The sequence below is a fragment of the Octodon degus genome, unplaced genomic scaffold (genome assembly GCF_000260255.1).
Source record: "Octodon degus isolate 3935 unplaced genomic scaffold, OctDeg1.0 scaffold00106, whole genome shotgun sequence".
In the NCBI taxonomy this organism is placed as follows: domain Eukaryota; kingdom Metazoa; phylum Chordata; class Mammalia; order Rodentia; family Octodontidae; genus Octodon; species Octodon degus.
The window spans coordinates 7,471,888-7,492,374 of NW_004524682.1; the positions used below are offsets into that span (position 1 = coordinate 7,471,888).

Here is a 20,487-nt window from a genome sequence, read left to right on the forward strand (position 1 = left end):
TTGAACTCAGGACCTTGTGCTTGCCAGGCAAGCACTTATTCTACTGAGCTATAATATAGTCTTGAGTTTATACATTTAACTGATTCACCACAGCCTTGGAACCTCTTGAAGAAGGGAATAGTGATGAACAAATTTGCATCCTGTTGAGTCTTACAAATCTCCTATTATGGAGCTGTTGTGTATACTGTGTTGGATCTTATTTTCCCCATTTAAAATGGGAACATGGGAATAAACTCAAGGATACCACTGACCATTTCTTATTTTCTTATTCTATCATTTTGATAGTTGTAGGTTTTCTGATCATACGTTGTTCTGCTATTTCTGTTTTTGGATTCTGTGCTATTGGTATATTCATAGTTCCTTTATTGATATAACTTTCGTTGTTTGTTTGCTATTCTTGTTTGGTTTTCTTTTAGATTATTTTATATTCTGGAGACAAAATTTATGATAACTACCATGAAGCTCTGAAAGGACGAGTACATTTTACAAGTAATGATCTCAAAGCTGGTGATGCGTCAATAAATGTAACAAACTTACAGTTATCAGATATTGGCACATACCAGTGCAAAGTGAAGAAAGCTCCTGGTGTTGCGAATAAGAAAGTTTTGCTGACAGTGCTCGGTAAGTTGTTTTTATTTGTGTTAGCTAGTTAGTGACAGGAAGAGTGATCATGTACTGTAGGAGCTAAGGTAGACTTTAGCTTTTTAGAATAGGAATTATAAATGTTTGAAGTGTTTGCGATTTTCTCAAATAGCTAGGGTGATCGATCTCTACCAGGAATAGGCTTTTTATATTAAAGGTACAAGTCCAGCATCCTCACCATGGACAAGGGGAAACACTCTGCCCTTTGTAGTTCTGTGAAGGATTACCATAGCCAAGTAGAACTTGAATTCGAACTTTGGAGAGAAAAAAAGATAAAATAGGGATATGAGGAGGAAGAAGGCAGTGATTGCTGAAGGGAAACGATGACTAAATTTGATCTAATGAGGCTGTCACAATGCCAGAGAAGCATGTCCTTCTGTGTTTTCAAATGAGTCATGACAGCCACTGGGAGAAACCTCCAGAATTTTTTTCTTCTGAAAGTGAGAATTGGGGGCCGGCCAAATAGCTCAGTGGATCAAAACACCTAGCTTACAGATGCAGGGACAGGAGTTAGATCCCTGGCCTGCCATGCTTGCCCCACCCCTGGGCAAATGAGACTGAGTGTGGTGGTGTGCCTGTAATCCCAGTGCTTGGGAGACTGAAAACAGGAGGATCACTGTAAGTCTGATCTGTGAATAAATAAATAAGAGAATTAGAAGGAAGCTCATCCACCAGCTTTCCCTGTAAATTCTGCCTATGTATTTTGGGGAAAGATCAGTGAAGTGCCCTCAACTGGCCCACTAAGTGAGTCCATTGGTAGCACCCCTTTGGTTCACTGAGAGAAACTTGGCCTAATGCTTCCGTTCAGAAGGACTTGTCACCGTAGCGCTTGCTTACAGGGTAATGAAAGTTTATTCATTGAACTGTGGGTGCTGTGTGGCCATGAACTCAGATGACCTAGTTGACTGGATGTCAAGGGTAGCATTTTGCTACAGCTTCATGCCATTGTTGGAGCCTGCCATGCTCTTTCAGAACACTAAGTTCACATGGTCACTGCTCAGAAAAGAAGCCAAAGTGGGCATTGATAACAGAACTCAATAGGTTAGTATTGTGGCCACATATCACCAATGCCTTTTGCTGGCTCTCTGACAGGCTCTATTAGTCCTTTTGATGTACAGAGTTGTTCGGAAGTTGTTTGGTGTACAGCATGTATAACTGATCGTTTTTTGGATCTATACAGTGTGCTTGAATAATAGTGTACTGCCAGAGACAGTGGCAGTAGCTGAGATAGTGGCTCATTCAACTTGGACCTTATGTGTTCTGTGGGATTTACAAACCATTGATACAGGGCTTCTGCAGCCACACACACTTTTAAATTTTGAAACAACCTTAAGTTTTGTAGAAAATTATTTTTTAAAATAATGTATTAGTACATGTTTGTATCACAGTGATCTAAATTTCTTGTAGGGAGGTTTTTTTTTTTTTTTGAACCGGGGATTGAATTCAGGCCCTTGTGCTTGCCAGGAAGCGCTTATTCTACTGAGCTATCTCCCCGGCCCCTGGCCCCTTCCTTGTAGGGAGTTGATAACACATACACTACACATTTCAACTCCTTTTTTTTTGCCAGCATTTGATAAAAAGTTTTGAAAATACTAGAAAGTAATTTACCCCAATGTTAACAGAATCATACTGTGGATATGAAAAACAAAACATTAATGTTGGCATAATACTGGTAACTAAAATATACACCAAATAGGACTTTCAACATTTAATGTCACAGTTTTTTCTAGTATGGAGTCTAGGATCCACATTGCATTTAATGCCTGTAATTTCTTCCCCTTATATCAAGAGTTACATGGTATCATCTTACTTTATTGGCTTAAGTTTATCTGATGAGTTTTTACACTACAAAGTTACTCATATTCCCTCTGAAATAATAAAAAAAAAGTTGAGGAATCTAATTGGACACTACGAATATCCTGTTTCTTGCCTAACTTTTTTACTGATTTTTAGTATGTATTAATGATGGCTTTTGTCTGGAGTAAGAGTGATTAGTTTGCTTGTTTCTGCAATACTGAGAATTGAACCCAGGGCCTTTATATTTCACTATATCTTGAGTCTTTTAAATTTTCTTTTGTGAGACAGGGTCTTACTAAATCATTAAATCAACTGGGCTGAGTTGAACTTACAATCCTATGGCACCTTCTCAGACTGCTAGGATTACAAGTGGTTAGAGTTTTTGAGCCAAGCAGATAACCTTTTTGTAAAGGTGATGTAGGGATAAAAGTATATCTAGTCCCATATAGGGATTTAGAATGCGTTTACTGTAGACTAAGGCAGGCCACTAACATGGCAGGATGATGATGTGCAGTGGTACCTCAGTTCATAAACTTTCCACAATTCTGGTCACAAATCGAATTGGATGAAAACCGAATCAAATCTTCTTCCAAAAGGGTCCACATTGAACCTGACCATTGAATTTGATGCAATTCTCATCCAATTTGGTTCCCAATGAGAATCATTGAAAGAATTAAGTTTGTGAACTGAGGCCCCACTGCAAAATTTGTAGGGAGTAAGGCATTACTAAATTGGTGGGATACAGTGGCCAAGTACGGATACAGTGGCCAGGTACAGCGTCATGGTTTCATGCATTTGTCTGGGAAGAGTTGTTGGCTATGCTGATGTTCATGGAAACAGAAGTTCTGAGGGTGATGGTCTCTAAAGGTGTTTCAGAAGCCAAGTTTATGGTCAGCAAGAGTGTCATAGGCCAAGAACTAATGTTTCCTGTGGTGTAATGGTTGGAGTGAGCATGTGAAAGAGTTGCACTTTCTGTTTCATTGGAAGGTAGTTGGGCTGCTCCAAAATGATGTTCAAAGACCAAAATTGATAAGCACTTTTTTTTTTTTTTTTTTTTTTTTTTTTCCGGAACCGGGGATTGAACTCAGGCCCTTGCGCTTGCCAGCGAAGCGCTTATTCCACTGAGCCATCTCCTCGGCCCCAATAAGCACTTTTTTAATGAATAGTATATATTGAAATCTCAAAGTCAACTAGACTCTGAAATTGTAAATAGCGACTTTAAATAATTTATTATTGGATATATTTGGGATATGGAGAAGAGACATTTTTAGTTGAAAGTATAAGAACTAGAATTTGGATTAGAATATTATATTAATCAATATTTGCTGGTTTGGTATAAAAAGCATTGCTTTTTAATAATCTCATTTGCCAAACTTATTTAACAAAGTTCAGTTGATATAGTCTCTAGGGTAACTGATCAATCTGGAAAAGAAACAAATTTGTTTAGAAAAATCAATAATGCTACTAAATGCATCTATTGATCTCTTTTAAAAAAATAGCAGTAACAGATGAAGGGAAGAAATAAATTGTTAAGGAGTATTAAGAAATTCTGAAGGTGTGCGATTATTATCGGTAACTTCAGGTTGAATGTACTCTCCTGTGTGGGGGAAATCCTCCTGACCACATGTGGGAAACACTTTGACATTGTCTTAAAAAGTTGAACATATATTTACATATGACTCAGCAGTTATCCCCAAAAGGAAAATATGACATTATTAGATAAATGTTGAAGCAGTGGTGTTTATTGCAGTGCAGATTTGTAGAACTCATAAACCTTTATTTTTATTTTTTATTATTTTTTTTGATACAGGGTATTGCTATGCAGTTTGGCCTCCCCTGTGCTCACTTAAACGCCCAGGCTGGTATGAATTCACAGAGATCCTTCTATTTTAACCTTCCAAGTGCTGGGATAGGAGTGGACCACCCCCTTTATTCATAGTGGCGCAAGAATAAAAATTCATTCAGGACTGAATGAAAATTAGCTTCAACTAAAAAAAAGTAAAAGCTGACTACAGAATTGGTGGGAAATATTTCTCCCAAGGTTGTAGAACAGCAGTAAAATATTATTATAATTTTCTTAATATTACCTGCAGACCCATTTTTTTTTGAACACTTTGCTGAAGGGTGTAATCTCTAGATAGTGTCCATTCCACACTTAATCCTGATCTCTCCTTGGAAACAGCCAGATGAGAGTTGAACTCTCTTCTTGAGAGGCTTCTGAGAGTCCTCTCTTCTTTCTTGCCAGTAGCATTACGTGGTTCCTCATAGTGCCTTCTACCATGGTTAATTAGATTTTGAAAGCTACAGACTTACTCTTGGTTACTTTGGCCAATTAATTTCTAATAGTAGCCCCAGAACTGCAGTGTTCAGTGGGTGGATAAACGAACACAGGGTGGGTGCATAAATGAACATGTTATATTCATTCACTGGAATAACAGTGTGCAGTAATAGAGAATGATTACCAGTAGGTACAACATGGATCTATTTGAAAAGCATCCTGAATGAAAGAAGTGAGACAAATATGTGCTACAGTATATTTTCATTTTCATGATTATAGAAAGAGAATGCAAGAGTTTGGAGTGAGATTGACTGCAGCTATGATGGAGGGAACTTTCTTTGGAGAGGACTGGACTAGGGCTTCATGGATCTAGTTGGCCCTTTGTATCTTTGGGTTCTGCATCCTCAGATTAATCCAGCATGGATCAAAAATAGTGACAAAAAAATGTGTCTGTACTGAATATGTACAGACTTTTAAAAATCTTTTAATCATATATCATAATAACAGTTTATGGAACATTTACCTGAAGTGCCTGCTTAGGCAGAGCATAGTGGTCAGGGTTCGATCCCCAGCATGTAGTGCAAGCTCTGCCCACGGGGCATGCTCAGAAGGCGCTTGAGACTAGGTGTGGTGGCACACACCTGCAATCCCAGCACTTGGGAGGCTGAAAACAGGAGAATCACTACAGTCTGATCTACATAGTGAGACCCTGTAGACCCTGTCCTAAATACATATAAATAAATAAATAAATAAATAAATAATAGATATTGCAGATAGTCTAGAGTTGCCTTAGAGTCTGTAGGGTACTTACCCTCAGGTGTTTTGGAATCCAGTGTTCTACAACTAATTTCCCCCTGTGGATACCTAGTGATGACTGCATGTACATATTTGTTAAAAGTGATCAACCCACATGATTAACTGGTAATTTTAGTTCATAAATGTATGTCTTAGTAAAGTTCAACCAAAGGTTATGTATGCAACACCAGGGTTGGGGTCAGTTGTGGGTAATGCGGCATAGTAGCTACTTTAAATAATTACTCAAGGAGATGTAGAAAACAGTCTGAGCTATACTTTCTAGTAAAACTGCTCTCTCAATGGATCTGAGTTAGCGTATGTACGAGTATTATCTGTTCTTGTTGTACTAAGTGAATTGTCCCTGTTATCAGCACTTTTTGTTATAAGTCCTGATTGTCAGTGTGACTTGGCACTTATTCCTAGAAGGCTGCATTTCAAGGATGGAGAAGAATAGGTAAGGAGTGGAGGGGTAGTTCCTGCAGTAGTCTCCCAGCTCGCATTCTCCTTGCTTTTTTCATGTGTGCCCAGTGGAATGGCGGCACAGAGCTGTGCCTGAGATGCTGCCAACCTCCTTATGCAGTGGCTGCTTGCCTGAGCTTATTCTTGTTTTGTGTCTGAGCCAGCTGATGTTGACAACCTATTGTGATCTTTTGGCGATTGTGTACCCAGGCCCAGCTGATAACATGTCAGTTATCATTGGTTATGTACTATGCTGTATGTTTAAATAACCTATTATAAAAATAAAATTGCTTTTGTTTTATGAGGTCGAATTAATTGTTTTTTTGTTTTTTGTTTTTTTTTTTTCCAGTTAAGCCATCAGGTACAAGGTGTTTTGTTGATGGATCTGAAGAAATTGGAAATGATTTTAAACTAAAATGTGAACCAAGAGAAGGTTCACTTCCATTACGATATGAATGGCAAAAATTGTCTGACTCACAGAAAATGCCTACCCCATGGTTAGCAGGTATTGCTGATAGCAGAAATTGTACCATGTGCCACTGAGTTGGACTTAAATCTAGTGGGGTTTGTATGTGTATGTTACATATTCTTAATTTGCAAATGCCTTCCCTTTTCTATACACAGTGATAAGAATTTCCAAGAGGGTTATTTGGATTTATGACAATTTAGTGTCTTTGAAATGAAGAAATGTTTATAATAATTTCATCTTTTAGAATATCATAATTATCTTCCTCTGGCAGATTTCTTTTTTATTTGGTGTACAATGTTTATAATCACAATTTAGTGGCTAAATTGTAATAAGTGTTGGGATCTTGAGTGTTTTGGCTAGATTCTGGTTGATGCTATAGTATTCCACCCAGGGCTGCTCTGTAAATAAGGTGTGTGTGTGGGGGAAGACCCTGTGTGACACTTAACTGTGGAGTTACAAATTGACTAAATCTGATCATTCATCTGTTTATTATAATTGACCTATTAGTTCCAACTGATTGTCATGCTGTACCTTCTTTCTGTTCACCCCACTCTGGTCTTCAGTAAGTTTCTTTTTGCCTCTTTTATTTCACTAGAGGCGGAACTAGATTATCCCTTCTGATTTTCTTTTGTGTGTTTTATGTGGGGGTGGCAGATTTTCCTGCTGCATGAAAGAGCCTTTATGGAATGAGGTACTTTCTGTAACTAAAATGTGGCCCCAAATGAGCTTGCAACTGCTACAGTGTATCATACCCTGGCTTTAGCTGAGGCTCTGCCTGAAGGATTACGGCGTGTTTTGCATTTTGTTTTTGTTTTTTTGCCTTGATCTGTCAGAACTGCAGGCATGCCTCTTAATTCTGCAGAGATGCATGGGCTCCACAGCAGTTTGTTTGCATCCGGCATTGTCTCCTTTTTAAATGGATTGTCAAATTTGGTAGAGTTTATTTTTATTGCCACTCAGGAATACATTCTGTAAAAGTGTTTGCTTTTCTTTCCTCTCCCACAGAAATGACTTCACCTGTTATAACTGTAAGAAATGCCACCTCTGAGTACTCCGGGATCTACACCTGCACAGTGCAGAACAGAGTGGGCTCTGATCAATGCCGGCTGAACCTAGATGTTGTTCCCCGTGAGTGTTTTCTTCTTGTTAGCTCTACACAAACTCTTAATTTCATTAGCAAGTGTATATTGCAGGCAAGGGGATGGGAATTTGATCAGAACACTGTGGCTTGGTTGTTAGCGTTTCTAGTTCATTGATAGGGAAAAAGAACTTTTATTAAGAACTATATTTTATGAAGAAATAAGAATAAACTATTATTAAGAAATAAATTTTACTAAGAAAAATAACTTTTATTAAAGTTATCAAATCAGCTTTTGCACTTTGCCACAAAATCAATCTATCATTATACTATATCCTACTTCCAATATTGTAAGTGTGCTTTTTTTAAACTATTTTTATTAACATCTTATTCTAGCTTCGAATAGAGCTGGGACAATTGCAGGAGCTATTATAGGAATTTTATTTGCTCTTGTGATCATTGGTTTTATCGTCTTTTGCTGTCGTAAAAAGCGCAGAGAAGAAAAATATGAAAAGGAAGTTCACCATGATATAAGGTAATTCTTTGGCAGGTCTGTGTTTTACTATGTTCCTAAGGCAGTAATTCTTTTTAGCATCTGAAGCGTGTTATTCTCTATGAGAACTGTGCAGAAGCTTCTCCACACAACATATTTCAGAACATTTACTTTCAGTGGGCATATCCACCCATTCTTTGTGTGCCACCAAATTTTCTTGCATCCCATTTTGAGAATTACAAAGTGATTAACTTGTTACTCAAAAATTGTAGTAGCTGTTGAGATTTTAAAACAAAAACTAGTTGTATCAAGTTGTCATGAATAATTTACAGAACTATTACAGTGTGTTTATATTCTTGAATATTCTAAACTTGTAGACCTTGACTAGAATTGCACATTGGATTACAGAACTTTGAAGAACAATAACATATGACTAACTAGTTCAATACCTTGGGGTTGGACTTTTGGTAGGTCTGTGTGGGATTTGAGCACTTAATTTTTTTTTTTTTTTTTTTTTTTGTATGTTGTGCAGGGTCAAACTCGTAGTGATCCTCTTGTTTTTAGCCTCCCCAGTGCTGAGATTACAGGCATGCGCCATCACGCCACATCACACCGTCTCTGTGGCCAACTCAGCCTGCCCTGGGGGGCGGGGCTGGCGCAGCATGTGGTACCAGGGATCGAACTGTGGTCCCTGCACTTGCCTAAGGTTGCCTAAGTAGGCACTTTAGATTGCTGAGCTATCTCGCCAGCCCTGTACTTACATTTTTAAAACACTCCAAAAGTCACTCTGATATGTATTTTCTCGGTGCTTGATATAAACATTCCTATGCCTAAATTCCCAGTTTTTGAAACCTTTTTTTTTTACTTTTTGAGACAGGATTTCACTGTTTAGTTCAGGCTGGCCTTGAGCTCACTTTGTATCCCAGGCTGGTCTCAAGTTCACAGCGATCGTCCTGCTTGAGCCTCCTGAGTGCTGGGACTATAAGGGTGCACCACCACACGGGGCTAGTTAGATTTTTGGTACCAGGGATTCAACTCAGGACCTTGTGCTTGCCAGGCAGGTGCTTATGCCACTGAACTATCTCCCTGACCCCAGCTTTTGAAAACTCAAGCACAAGCTTTTCAGCTAAAGTCTTAGATAACTTATATAGTAAAATGGGATTCCCCCCCGCCTTGAGGGTTAGAATATATCCATGAAATATGCCAGTGAGTGTTAATTCTCTTGCCAGCCAGAAAGTGTTAAGTAACTATAACTAGATAATGTTCAGGTTGATGCTAGAATATAAAATGAGATTTTTTTTAATTATAATGCCTAAATTTGTGTAAAATACATATTTTTTCTATATGAGGTTATATGCTATAATTATGTTGTACATTTTTTAATCAAAATGATACATTGGGAACAAATGCACAGTTAATGACAGTGTGTGTGCTTGCCTCTTTTGTGTGTAGCGCTAATCTTATTTCATACTTTACTAAGACTCTTAGTCATCAGTTGCAGCTTGCACTATTACAAGTTTTTAGAAACTTGATGTTTTAACTTCTTGCACTGGGGACTTTGTTTTCCAGAGAAGATGTTCCTCCTCCAAAGAGTCGGACATCCACCGCCAGAAGCTACATTGGCAGCAACCACTCTTCCTTGGGTTCCATGTCCCCTTCCAACATGGAGGGGTACTCTAAGACTCAGTATAACCAAGTACCAAGTGAAGACTTTGAACGCGCTCCCCAGAGCCCAACTCTGCCGCCCGCTAAGGTAGCTGCCCCTAATCTAAGCCGAATGGGAGCGGTTCCCGTGATGATCCCAGCACAGAGCAAGGATGGGTCTATAGTATAGAGCGCCTCTGCTTGTCTTTTTGCTCTTTGTGTTTCCTCTTGATGTATGAAAATCTGTTCAGGTTTAAATTTTGTTAATAGCCTCAAAGTGTATGAAAAGAAGTTAACCAGAAACTGTTAAAAATTATGCTTCACAAAAGTTTTATTTGGTTATCTTAAAACAGTAAAGACATTAGTTATTAGACATTTACAATCTTTAAGAGGCTGACTAAAGATAACTTAATTTATCTGAGTAAGATGGAGCACTTTGTACACAGAATCATGTGAGGAGCTCTGTGAATTAATTTATACACATACCACATTGGTTACTTGAATCATCACAAAGTGGTACTTTATAATGTCTATCATTATTTTTAAGATGTGTGTCTCATTTATTTATGATCCAACAGTGTCCCAACATCAGTGAAGAAATACACATAGCAAAAATACTTCAGTATGTTTGTACTTACTTTTATAGCCTCTTTGAAAACTCTAATTGTGTATGTCATATCTCTAATGACAAAACACTACAACGTTTTCAAAATGACACTTTTTATTTCCAGGTCATTCATAAACCATGAAATGATTTCTTGAGAACTGAATTTCTTTAATCACCAAAAGGGCATAGTAGACTTTTATATACTAAGCTAAAGGCGCCTGTGTTAGATTCAGTTAGAACGCACACAGCGTCAGGTGTATCAACCGACACCATGGCGCAGACGTGGAGCTAGATGACCTGACTGGCGCCTCGGGCCTGTGGTGTTCTGTGGAGGAGAAACTAGCTAGATCCAGGATGTAGCATCCGCAGTTATCATCTAAACATTCTAGGATATATTTGTCTAAAAAGAAAATGTTACAATCCAGTTATCATTTGATAAATATAGATGAGAATTTCCTAATTATTCTAAATTTTAAATGCATTTTTTTTCATGCCTCCTTTAGGGTTTTAAGAAATTTTTTTGGATGACGATATTACATGTTTTATGTTCTCAAAATGCATAGGCCTAAACTTACCCTCTTGAATGCGTTTTCTGGAGGATGTTTTCATCATAGACTCAACAATCATATACATTTTATGCAAGTGAGTGTCCTCCATCAGTTCTATATTGCAGGCTTGGGAAGATGTACAGTTGCTATTATGTGGCCAAGCATGTCTTTAGGTAGCTGCCGCAAATCAGGTTGAGCTTTGAAAAAAAGTTGAGTCTTAGTTTTGTGGAAGTGATTTATTCTTGAAAGAAAGAAAGAAAAAGGAGTACAGAAAATACTCCTATCTGCCAAATGTGTTTTAGTAGAAGTGGGTGGATTTATTGGATTTCCCTTAAGATTATGAGGGAGTGTGGATATAGTAGAATAAGCCAACAGTTTCTTTATAGTAAATAAGGTCTGTAATAAATTATTCGATTAGCTGTAAAACCATTTCCCTAGATTTTTGTAGGGAGTTGGTTTCCTGTTATCTCTTTGGGTGCTGTGCTGGTAAATGCAACATTATTAATTAATGTTGGCATGTATTGATAATTAGGCAGAATGTTGTGTACACTTTTTAATAGTAAATTTAAGCTGAATGTGTAATGAATTAATGTACAGTTTTACATATTAGGAAGCATTTTTTAAGTAGGTTTTTAACCTTACATTAAAATTACTTTTTATACTTGTGTTAACATTTTCATCGTGCCTTTTTGGATAATTTAATTTCTATTATGACTTTCTGGTGCCTATGAGCTAGCTATCACCTACTGGAAAGGTGCTTAGAGGTGAAGGTACTATTTCTAAAAACATATCACTGTGACATCCTCTATCCTTATTCTTTCAATCTTGCCTCCTCTCTGTTTTTTATGTAACTTAAGTGACAGTTATGCATAAGGATTTAAACACTTTAACATCCCCGACATTCTGTTTCTAATTTTATAACAGTAACTATTTTTGAATACTAAATGTTTGACCTGTTTTTAAGATATCACAGGAGTAAAATAGAACACAAACTTCAATAGCAAAATTGATTTGGTGTATCCTATTTCAGATTCTATCAATCTAAGTAGAAATTAGTATGGGATGAACATATGTAAGATTTTGCTTTCCTTAGACTTCATATTTATGTAAGGTTTGATTATAAGTAAACCAGTCTCTTTCTGAAATTATTTCAGTTAGTATTCATAGTGAGCTATAATCTGAAAATCAAGCTTATAAAGAATGACTTGAACAGACCTGTTGGGTGTGACTGACACTAGAGAACATAGTTTAGTTTAGGTTTACATCTCCAGTTGATTTTTGCCTTTTTAGAGACAGGGTCATACTGGCCTTGAGCTCACTTTGTAGCTCAGGCTGGCCTCAAACACATAATGATCCTCCTGCCTCAGCCTCCTGAGTACTGGGATTTTAGAGGTACGCCACCATGCCCGGCTTTCCAGTTGCTTTTATTGTAAATTTCACTTGATTCAAAGGTCATTTAATGCTAATAATTTCCCAAATAATTCTCACTGATAATTTTAGTAGAACAGAGATTAAAATATTTGTTCTAGAATTAGCACTGCAAATGATTAAGTAGTTAATGAAAAATTATTAGAGCATCTCAATGAGAGAACCAGTAATAACAGTCCAGGGAAGCATTTCATTCTCAAAGCAAAACTGATTCTTCTATATACCTAAGAAACGTGGTATCATCATTTAAAGTTTTGTAGGATAATCTGAAGAGATGTGATACTTGGAATTATTGTTTTGTGCTTTGATTTTGAACTAGTTTGCAGATAATGGTTTTCTTAGTGCTTTTTCTTCATATTTTCCTACCAAAGTCTTTTGCAGATACACTGATCAGTTTTTCTGGACAAATTATTCCATTTAAATGTGAACTATTTGCCAAGGATTTCTTACATTGGAAATATAGTGTGTCTTAGGAGAAAGTTAAAAAAAAGATCCAAGTCAATCATGCATAAAGATTATGTCTATAAAGGAATATTTGATGTTTATTAAAAAGATAAATTTACAATGAAGTCCTGGAATTTTGGGTCAAGTAAGGTCAAACATCTTGATTAATACAAGAATTCAGCGCATGAAGTTGGGCACAAAATTCTGTAATATGTGGCTTATAAAAATAACTATTCTCAGTCTTTTTTGTGTGCATGCTGCATGTAAATTTGAAGTTATGTGCATGTGTCTAGTTTTTTCTAATTTGCATTTCAACAGTGTTTAGGGTTTGGATGCCTTATTCCAGTATGAACAGAAAAAGTCCTTATGTGTTTGATTCTTGGTATGTCATGTATGGAGTAGTTTTTAGAAAATATTGGCGCAATTTGAACTTTTCAGTGGCTTGTGATGTTATATATTATATATTATGTATATACATCTTTATGACGTTCCTGTGTTTAGTAATGTAAATGTTCTGGGCAAGTTTTAATATTTTAAATGCCTTTGGATAGTCCAGCAATAAAGGTCACATGTTTTGCAATAGAATTTCTTGTTCGCCTATTTCACCACTATCATAGTCCATAAGTGACCACAAACTCCTTTTATAAATGTTGCAGAGTAAGGGAGAATAATAAATTTGTGAATTGTGGTTTTTTTGGTGGGGGCTGGAAGGCTGACATTATGGATAGTAACACTAGCCTCTTAAAATCAAGTTTTGTGCAATTATCCTATTTTGTTATGTAAGAATTTAGTGAATGTCAGTTGGGTTTAGTTTGATCACAGACATTAATATTTCTATCGAAGAAGCACTTTGTGTTTTCTGCTAACTTATTAAATTATGCAAGTATTAAAACCACAATTCACGGATTCACTCCTTCTTACGCCTGTGAATTTTAGCCATAAATACACTTGTACTACGGAGAAAAATATCTTGACACATCACGTTTGCACAATAGAGTACTGACAGTGTCAGTTTCAGATTTTGTATTTAAAATTTCCAGCTTACACATCCAATGGTGCAGATTTTGAAATTTGTAAGAACAAATTTGTTTAAAAAAACCCAACAACTTGCTCTTAGTTTTGTGACCTTGTGTACTTTTGAAATAAAATTAAAAGGTTCTCTGCCTTGTGGTGTGGCTTTATTGTGCCTTTAAAACGTCTACTGAAGCTTCAATATATTATTTCTTCCTGCCTTTCTGTATTGAGGTTGCTTCTCCCAATACATCCTTTAGACAGGAAAATACTGTATTAGTCATATATCAGTGCAAACATGTTAAGTACACATATATCCCCCCATTCCTGTGTATTTGTACAGTTCATAGTGAGAGCTTGCATCTTCCACAGTTCTTCTATTTCAGATTTTTATGATAACTCAGTTTTTTGGATGAATTAAAAATAGGTATGAATACTTCAGTATTAAGTACATTTGCCTTAATCTGTTTCTGCTGCTTTAACAGAGTACCATGTACTAGGTAATTTATAAATGGGAGGAATTCATTGCTCACTGGGCTGGAGGCTGGGCAGCCCAGTGTCCCGGCTCTTGCTGCTTCAGTGTGTGGGGAGGGCTTCCTGTGTCCTTCCAGAGTGGCACTTCTTGCTCTGCTGATACAACATGGAGAAAGGGAACGAGTTTGCCCAAGCCTCTTTCATAAGGCACTAATTCTATTCAGGAGGGTGAAACCCTCGCGACTTGATCATTTCCCAAAGGCCCTACCTCTTACTACTATTGTTTTGGGGTTTAAGACATCAAGATAGGATTTTCTTATTTTTTAAAGGTGAGCACAAACCATATAACACCTTGGTATGTTTTAAATACATTTCCATCGACTTTAAGTGTTGATTTTAGAAAAAAACAAGGTAGGGTATTAGTCTCTATGTGAGAAGACATGTTGAAGAATATTTTGCTTATACCAGGGTTTCTCAGTCTCCGCACCACACACATGTGGGGGTAATTCTGTGTTGTAGGGAACGTTCCTGTGACCTGTGGGACATTGGCAGGACCTCTGGCTTCTCCACCCTGGATATCAGTAGCACCTGTGCCTGCTACACTTGGGACTCTTCAGACATTACCAGATGTATCCCTGCATAAGAAGCAAATTGTTTTCGTGTCACAACCAGTACTTCCTATTAACGTGGAATTTTCTACTCTAGGGTCAAGAGATGTAGGACCTATGATTCAGAGTCACTTGTACTTAAATACTGCTTATCACTAGCTATTTCACTTAATTTTAGTTTGCTAATGCTTAAAGTGGGCAGAAAAATACCAATTTACAGGAAATGTTGGAAGATTTTAGAGATAAAAATTATCATAATAAAAATTCTTTATATTATCCCTAATAGCTGCAATGTTGGCAATGATTCACTGGCTTTCAGAGAATCAAGATTCAGTAACATACATCTCACTATAAAAATATGGAGAAACTTAGCAAATTTCTAAAGCCCTCCTTAGGTACTCAACTGCATAGGTCTATCCTGAATGAATAATCAGCTTTGAAAATCCAATTAAACCCTTTCAGGTGGCTGATTTTCATGGGAAATCCCTAATGGGGGGAATGAATAGATTTGGGACTTCGTAAACTTGCACACATTTGACCATCTGAAAGTGTATATCCTTAAAAATAGGTGTCTGTTTTGTTGTAATATTTCTTGGTATCAGAAGTTAAGGGTATTAAGGGCCGGCCAGATAGCTCAGCAGATTAAAGCACCTACTTAGTCAGAGGCAAGGACCGGGGGTTCAGTGCCCAGTGTGCCCGTGTCCATGCTGGCCCCACCCCCAGGGCCCACTGAGAAGGTGATTGAGGCTGGGTGTGGTGTTGCACACCTGTAATCCCAGTGCTTGGGAGGCTGAAAACAGGAGGATCACTACGAGTCCAATCTGTGTAGTGAGACCCTGTAGACCCTATACTAAATACATAAAAAAAAAAAAAGTTAAGGATATATGCTCTGGTACTTAAAACACTATTTTTCTTACAAGATTTTAAGTTTCCAAGAAACTTGAATTTCGTGTGTGTTATTTTTGATCTTTTTAAGTGATTAATCATTTAAAGTAACTTCTATGTGTAGTTTTATTAATTTCCTAGAATTACTATAACAAATTGCCACAGACTCTGATTTGAATGACAGAAATCTAATGTCTCAGTTCTGGATGGAATCCTAAAATCAAGATGAGGATAGGGTCGATCCCCTCTAAGATCTCTGAGCAGCTTATTCTAGGCCTTTATTCTTGGCCAGTAGGTGGCCATTTTCACCTTGCTCTCACATTACCTGGGAAAGTCTATCTCTGTCCACATGTGTCTAGTGCCTCATACCTCAGTTGCACCTAGGGCCTCATGCGCGCTCGGGAAGTGCTCCATCACTGAATTACATCCCACTCCCAGCTGGCCCTTTTTTCAAGGATACTGGTCATATTGGGTTCTTGGGAAGCACAGTAATGATGTTATATTTATTTGTAACAGATGTATTTGCAAATAAGGTCTAAGATGTCATACAAATAGGGGTTGAGACTTCAGCACAAAATTCTGGATTGGTAATAACAATTTGACTCTTAGTAATGACTACAAATTAGGAAGAGATACTAATAGATGAGTGGGACATGGTATGAAACACATGCCCAGGTTTTCTTTATTTTCAGTGATATATTAATGTCAACAAAAAGTACATCATGATCCTCCATTGTGTCTTCCCCACTTGGGAGGTACAGGAACCATGATAATGGTTCTATCTGCTTGTCAGGTTATCAATAATCGTTTTAATGAACCTTGCTGCTTAGATGACATGGTAAGATTTGTAGCTGTAAAGCAGTTCTGTCTTTTACCTTATTCACAGGCCTAGCTATTAATTTAGGTATTTTCTGTAATTGTTTTTTAATATTTCAAAAGTAATAGTGCAAAAAGCATAGTATGAATTTGTTACAGGTGTGTAACATTTCACTCATATTTGTTTCCCTACTTCCCCTTCAAAAGTTGTAATTCATTTTTAAATTTTTTGTTGTTTGTTTATTTGGTTTTGTTTTTATTTTATTTTTTTGTACTGGAGATTGAACTCAGGACCTTGCACTTGCCAGGCCAGCACTTACTCCACTGAGCTGTTATCGCCTTAGCTTTTTTTTTTTTTTTTTTTTTTTTTTCTTTTGGAGACAGTGTTTCACTGTGCAGTTTAAGCCCAGGCTAACCTCAAACTCATAGTGATCTTCCTGCCTCAGTTTCCGGAGTTCTGGAATTGCAGTCATGTGTCACCATATCCAGCCTTAAAATTTAATTGAGTTTTAAACAGACTATTCATGGAACACAAAAATTCAAAAGGTATAAAAGCATTTAGCAAAACGTATTGTCACTTTTTTTTTTTTTTTTTTTTTTTTTTTGCTTAATACTAAGCTACACAAAAAAGTATTTATACTCTGCTCCTACATGTCTCGCTTTTTTTTTAGTACCAGTGATCGAACTTAGGACCTTGTGCTTACCAGGCACACGCTTATGCTGCTGAGCTATCTCCCTGACTCCTTCCACTCCTACATTTCTATTACAGAAAAACTATGTAACAGTTTTTTTAAAAAGCTTATAGAAACTTTGGGTTTCAACATTAACACTTGAAAAAGGAAAGGAATTAAAATGCTTGAATCTCAAAATCATGAGTGGATGATAGAAATACATAGAAATTGGAAGTTCACAAACTAAAACCTGGAATGGTCACTGTTCAGAAACTGCAGGTGGATCATGGTTGGGGGGTAGTGGAAAGGCTTTGTGGACGACAGTGTTGTGGGTGCTCCCCATGCTGCCGGCCTCCAAGGGAAACTTGGTACTGATTACACCTGGTCATCTTCCTGCTTATCATTCTAGGAATGATCTGTGTCATGAACTTGTGTGTGTGTATGTTTGTAGGGTCACCCTGAGTTTTCCAAAATGTTAAGTGATGAACAGACTATGCATGAATGATGGGGGGATGTTAGGTTTTTGGTTGAAGCAACAGAAAGGGAAATTGGGGTGTGAAAGATTAGTGAATTTGAAAGGAGCCAGTTCTATTTTAGCCATCCACCATGATGTCTAGAAGCTGGGGAGGCTGTGGCAGGCGATTACAAACTTGGATTCAAGGGAAGGCAGGAGTGTTGCTGAAATTTTGAGTTGTAAGGAGAAAATGGATTTTAAATGGAAAGATGAAATCACCTTGTCAGAGAAGGAAGAGCGAAATAATGGCAAAAGTTGAGTCCATTCTGATAATAGAGGGAAGATATGCTAAGGAATTCAGTTTTGAAATGTGGAGTTTGAAGAATTTGTCAGAATATGAAAGCGGAGATGCCAGATGGATCTATCTGGACCATGAGAGAGAGCTCGATAGAGATTAAATGTGTGATTCATGATCATGTTCTAAGTGCTGCAGACTGTACTAAAGAAATGGTATGAACCCGTGTGTGTGTGTGTGTGTGTGTGTGTGTGTGTGTGTGTGTGTGTCTAGTGCTGCCAGTCAGTGGGAAAGATAGTATTCCTGGCACCCTTATATAAACATTCTGTCTGCTGCTACTCCTGTTGGGAAAGTGTTCTGACATTTTGAAGTTCATACTAAGTTTAGAGTTTAAAAGCATTTGGGAATGAACAACTTCTCTATACTCCCTTTTCTTTTCCAATGATACTCACTTATCTCCTCACAATAAATAGGACATACCTTGTAGAATTTATGGGATTGATAAATTAGTGTGTATCAAGGACATGGTCAGTGCTTGGGCGTTGATTGCAGCATGAGCATGCTTCCTGTTATAGCAGTAAATTTTGCCTCCTCTTATATTCCAGTTTCCACAGGATACCCTAGTTGTATGTCTGTTGCCTCAGTGTAATTATAGCTATAAATCTCTTGCTGTCAAAATGTCTTTGAAAGATTTATGCTTACCATACTTTTGTGGTTTTTGAGTAGCTTGGAAGTGTACAACACCACGCCCAGCCTCAGTCACCTTTTCAGTGTGCCCTGGGGGCAGGGCCAGCATGGGCATGGGCACACTGGGGATTGAACTCTGCCTAAGCAGGTGCTTTAATCCACTGAGCTATCTGGCCAGCCCACAATATCCAGTTTGATCCCTGGTACTACGTGTCATGCCAGCCTGGAACTCTAGGTGTGCTGTCCAGACTAGAAACCTGGCATGGTGGCACACACCTGTAATCCCAATGCTGGGGAGGCTAAAAATGGGGGATCAGTACAAGTCCAAGCTGTGTAGTGAGACCCTGTACCAAATACATTTAAAAAATCCCTAAAAATATTTTGTAGATATATTTGATTAATTTACTATTTTAGGAGTTCCACCCAGAGCTGAGTAGATGCTGGGTGCTTGATAGTGCTCTACCACTGGACTACTCCTAGCCTGTATATTCCTTTGCTTGCAGCTGGATGTTTTCAGTGGATGTTCCATAACACCTCAAAATTTTCCAGAAATCAGACTTTTAGATCATAGGGAAATCCTATTTTTTAATTTTTTGAGGAACTTCCCAACTCTTCTGTAATGGCTGCACCAGTTTACATTCTCTTACACATTCAAGGGTTCCATTTCATCCAAAATTTATTATTTTAAGTAAAAGTCATCCTAACAAATGTAAGGTCGAATGCTAAATGCATGTACAAAGAGAGATGAGATCACCAGAACTCACTGAGGCTCTAAATCAGCACAAAACAAAAAGACGGAAAAGAAACCATTTTGAGAATAAACTCATTATTGGCCTGTTCTAGGGAGTATGCGGGACAATTGTCAATATAGTAAATTGAAACATAAGATCTAAAATAGAAATAACAGCAATATCTTGGTTCATGAATTTGATTCTTTCCATGATTCTGGACACAACCAAGTTGTATGAGAACCAAACCAAATTCAGGTTAGGCTCAGTGTTATCTTATGGGAAAATTTGATTTTGTTCTTGTCCAGTTTGGTTTGCAACCAAATTGTGGAGAGAACTGAGTTTGTGAACCAAGGTGCCACTGTATATTTTACATGCTTCAATCAAACCTGGCTCAAATAAAAGCTTACACAGGGCCTGTAGTATGTAAAATGGAGGAAATGGCTGCCGCTTGTCTCTACTGCCCTACTCGACCACCTCCCCATTAGCTCCTGAAACATGGACTTCGTAAGGCCCAGGCAATATTAAAGACCTTAAACTGCTCTTTCAAGTTTTTGGCCATGACAGGAAGGAGAAAGCAAGAAAGTACAGTAACTAGAGTAAGGTGAAGACTCATTTGCTTAAGTATAAAAGACATAAACATAATTAGTAATTCTGTAGAAAAGCTTGGAGCAAAAAGGACTACATTAAAAAAAAAAAAAAAAAAGGACTACATTGAAGGCTTTAAGTGGAAGGATTAACAGGAGGAGGAAGTGAACATCTTCCAAGAAGTGAGGTGGGTGCAGATTTAAAACTGTTGGTGTTTTTGTGGATAGGATATTATTAGCATCACTTTTCCCCATGACACAGATGAGTCATCCCCTGGGAGAGATACGAGCGAGAACTAGGAGGTGAAATTCAGGAAATGTTGAGGGTAGAATAGGAGAGAAGAGGCTTACGACATAGGACAGGGACCCTGAACAGCTTTGGAGTACTGGTGAGGTTTGCATCATGAATTGGCCAGGTCTTGGCTTATTTCGGCCAAGGCACTTCATGCTGACAGAGATGTATTGTTCAGTAAGAATGTCTGAAGGTATGATTAGGTTAATTCTTGTAAAGAGAAATACCTTTCCTATTCATTTTCTACTGCTCATAGAGGACTTGGAAGCATCTAAAGTTATGAAGATGTAATACTGT

The 20,487-nt window shown here is 37.6% G+C and overlaps 1 protein-coding gene across 3 annotated transcripts in view; it reads left to right on the plus strand.

Moving 5' to 3' along the window:
* Positions 1 to 20,487, plus strand: part of Cxadr (CXADR, Ig-like cell adhesion molecule) — a 60,829-nt gene that overhangs the window by 30,099 nt on the left and 10,243 nt on the right. The window contains exons 3-7 of one of the 3 annotated variants that reach the window (XM_023724127.1): positions 417 to 621; positions 6,321 to 6,476; positions 7,446 to 7,568; positions 7,915 to 8,053; positions 9,581 to 9,764. In XM_023724127.1, coding sequence (XP_023579895.1) covers positions 417 to 621; positions 6,321 to 6,476; positions 7,446 to 7,568; positions 7,915 to 8,053; positions 9,581 to 9,764 — 807 coding nt within the window. Of the gene's footprint in view, positions 1 to 416; positions 622 to 6,320; positions 6,477 to 7,445; positions 7,569 to 7,914; positions 8,054 to 9,580; positions 13,848 to 20,487 lie in introns of those variants that run through there. The other 2 variants (XM_023724126.1, XM_023724128.1) reach the window with 2 other exon arrangements.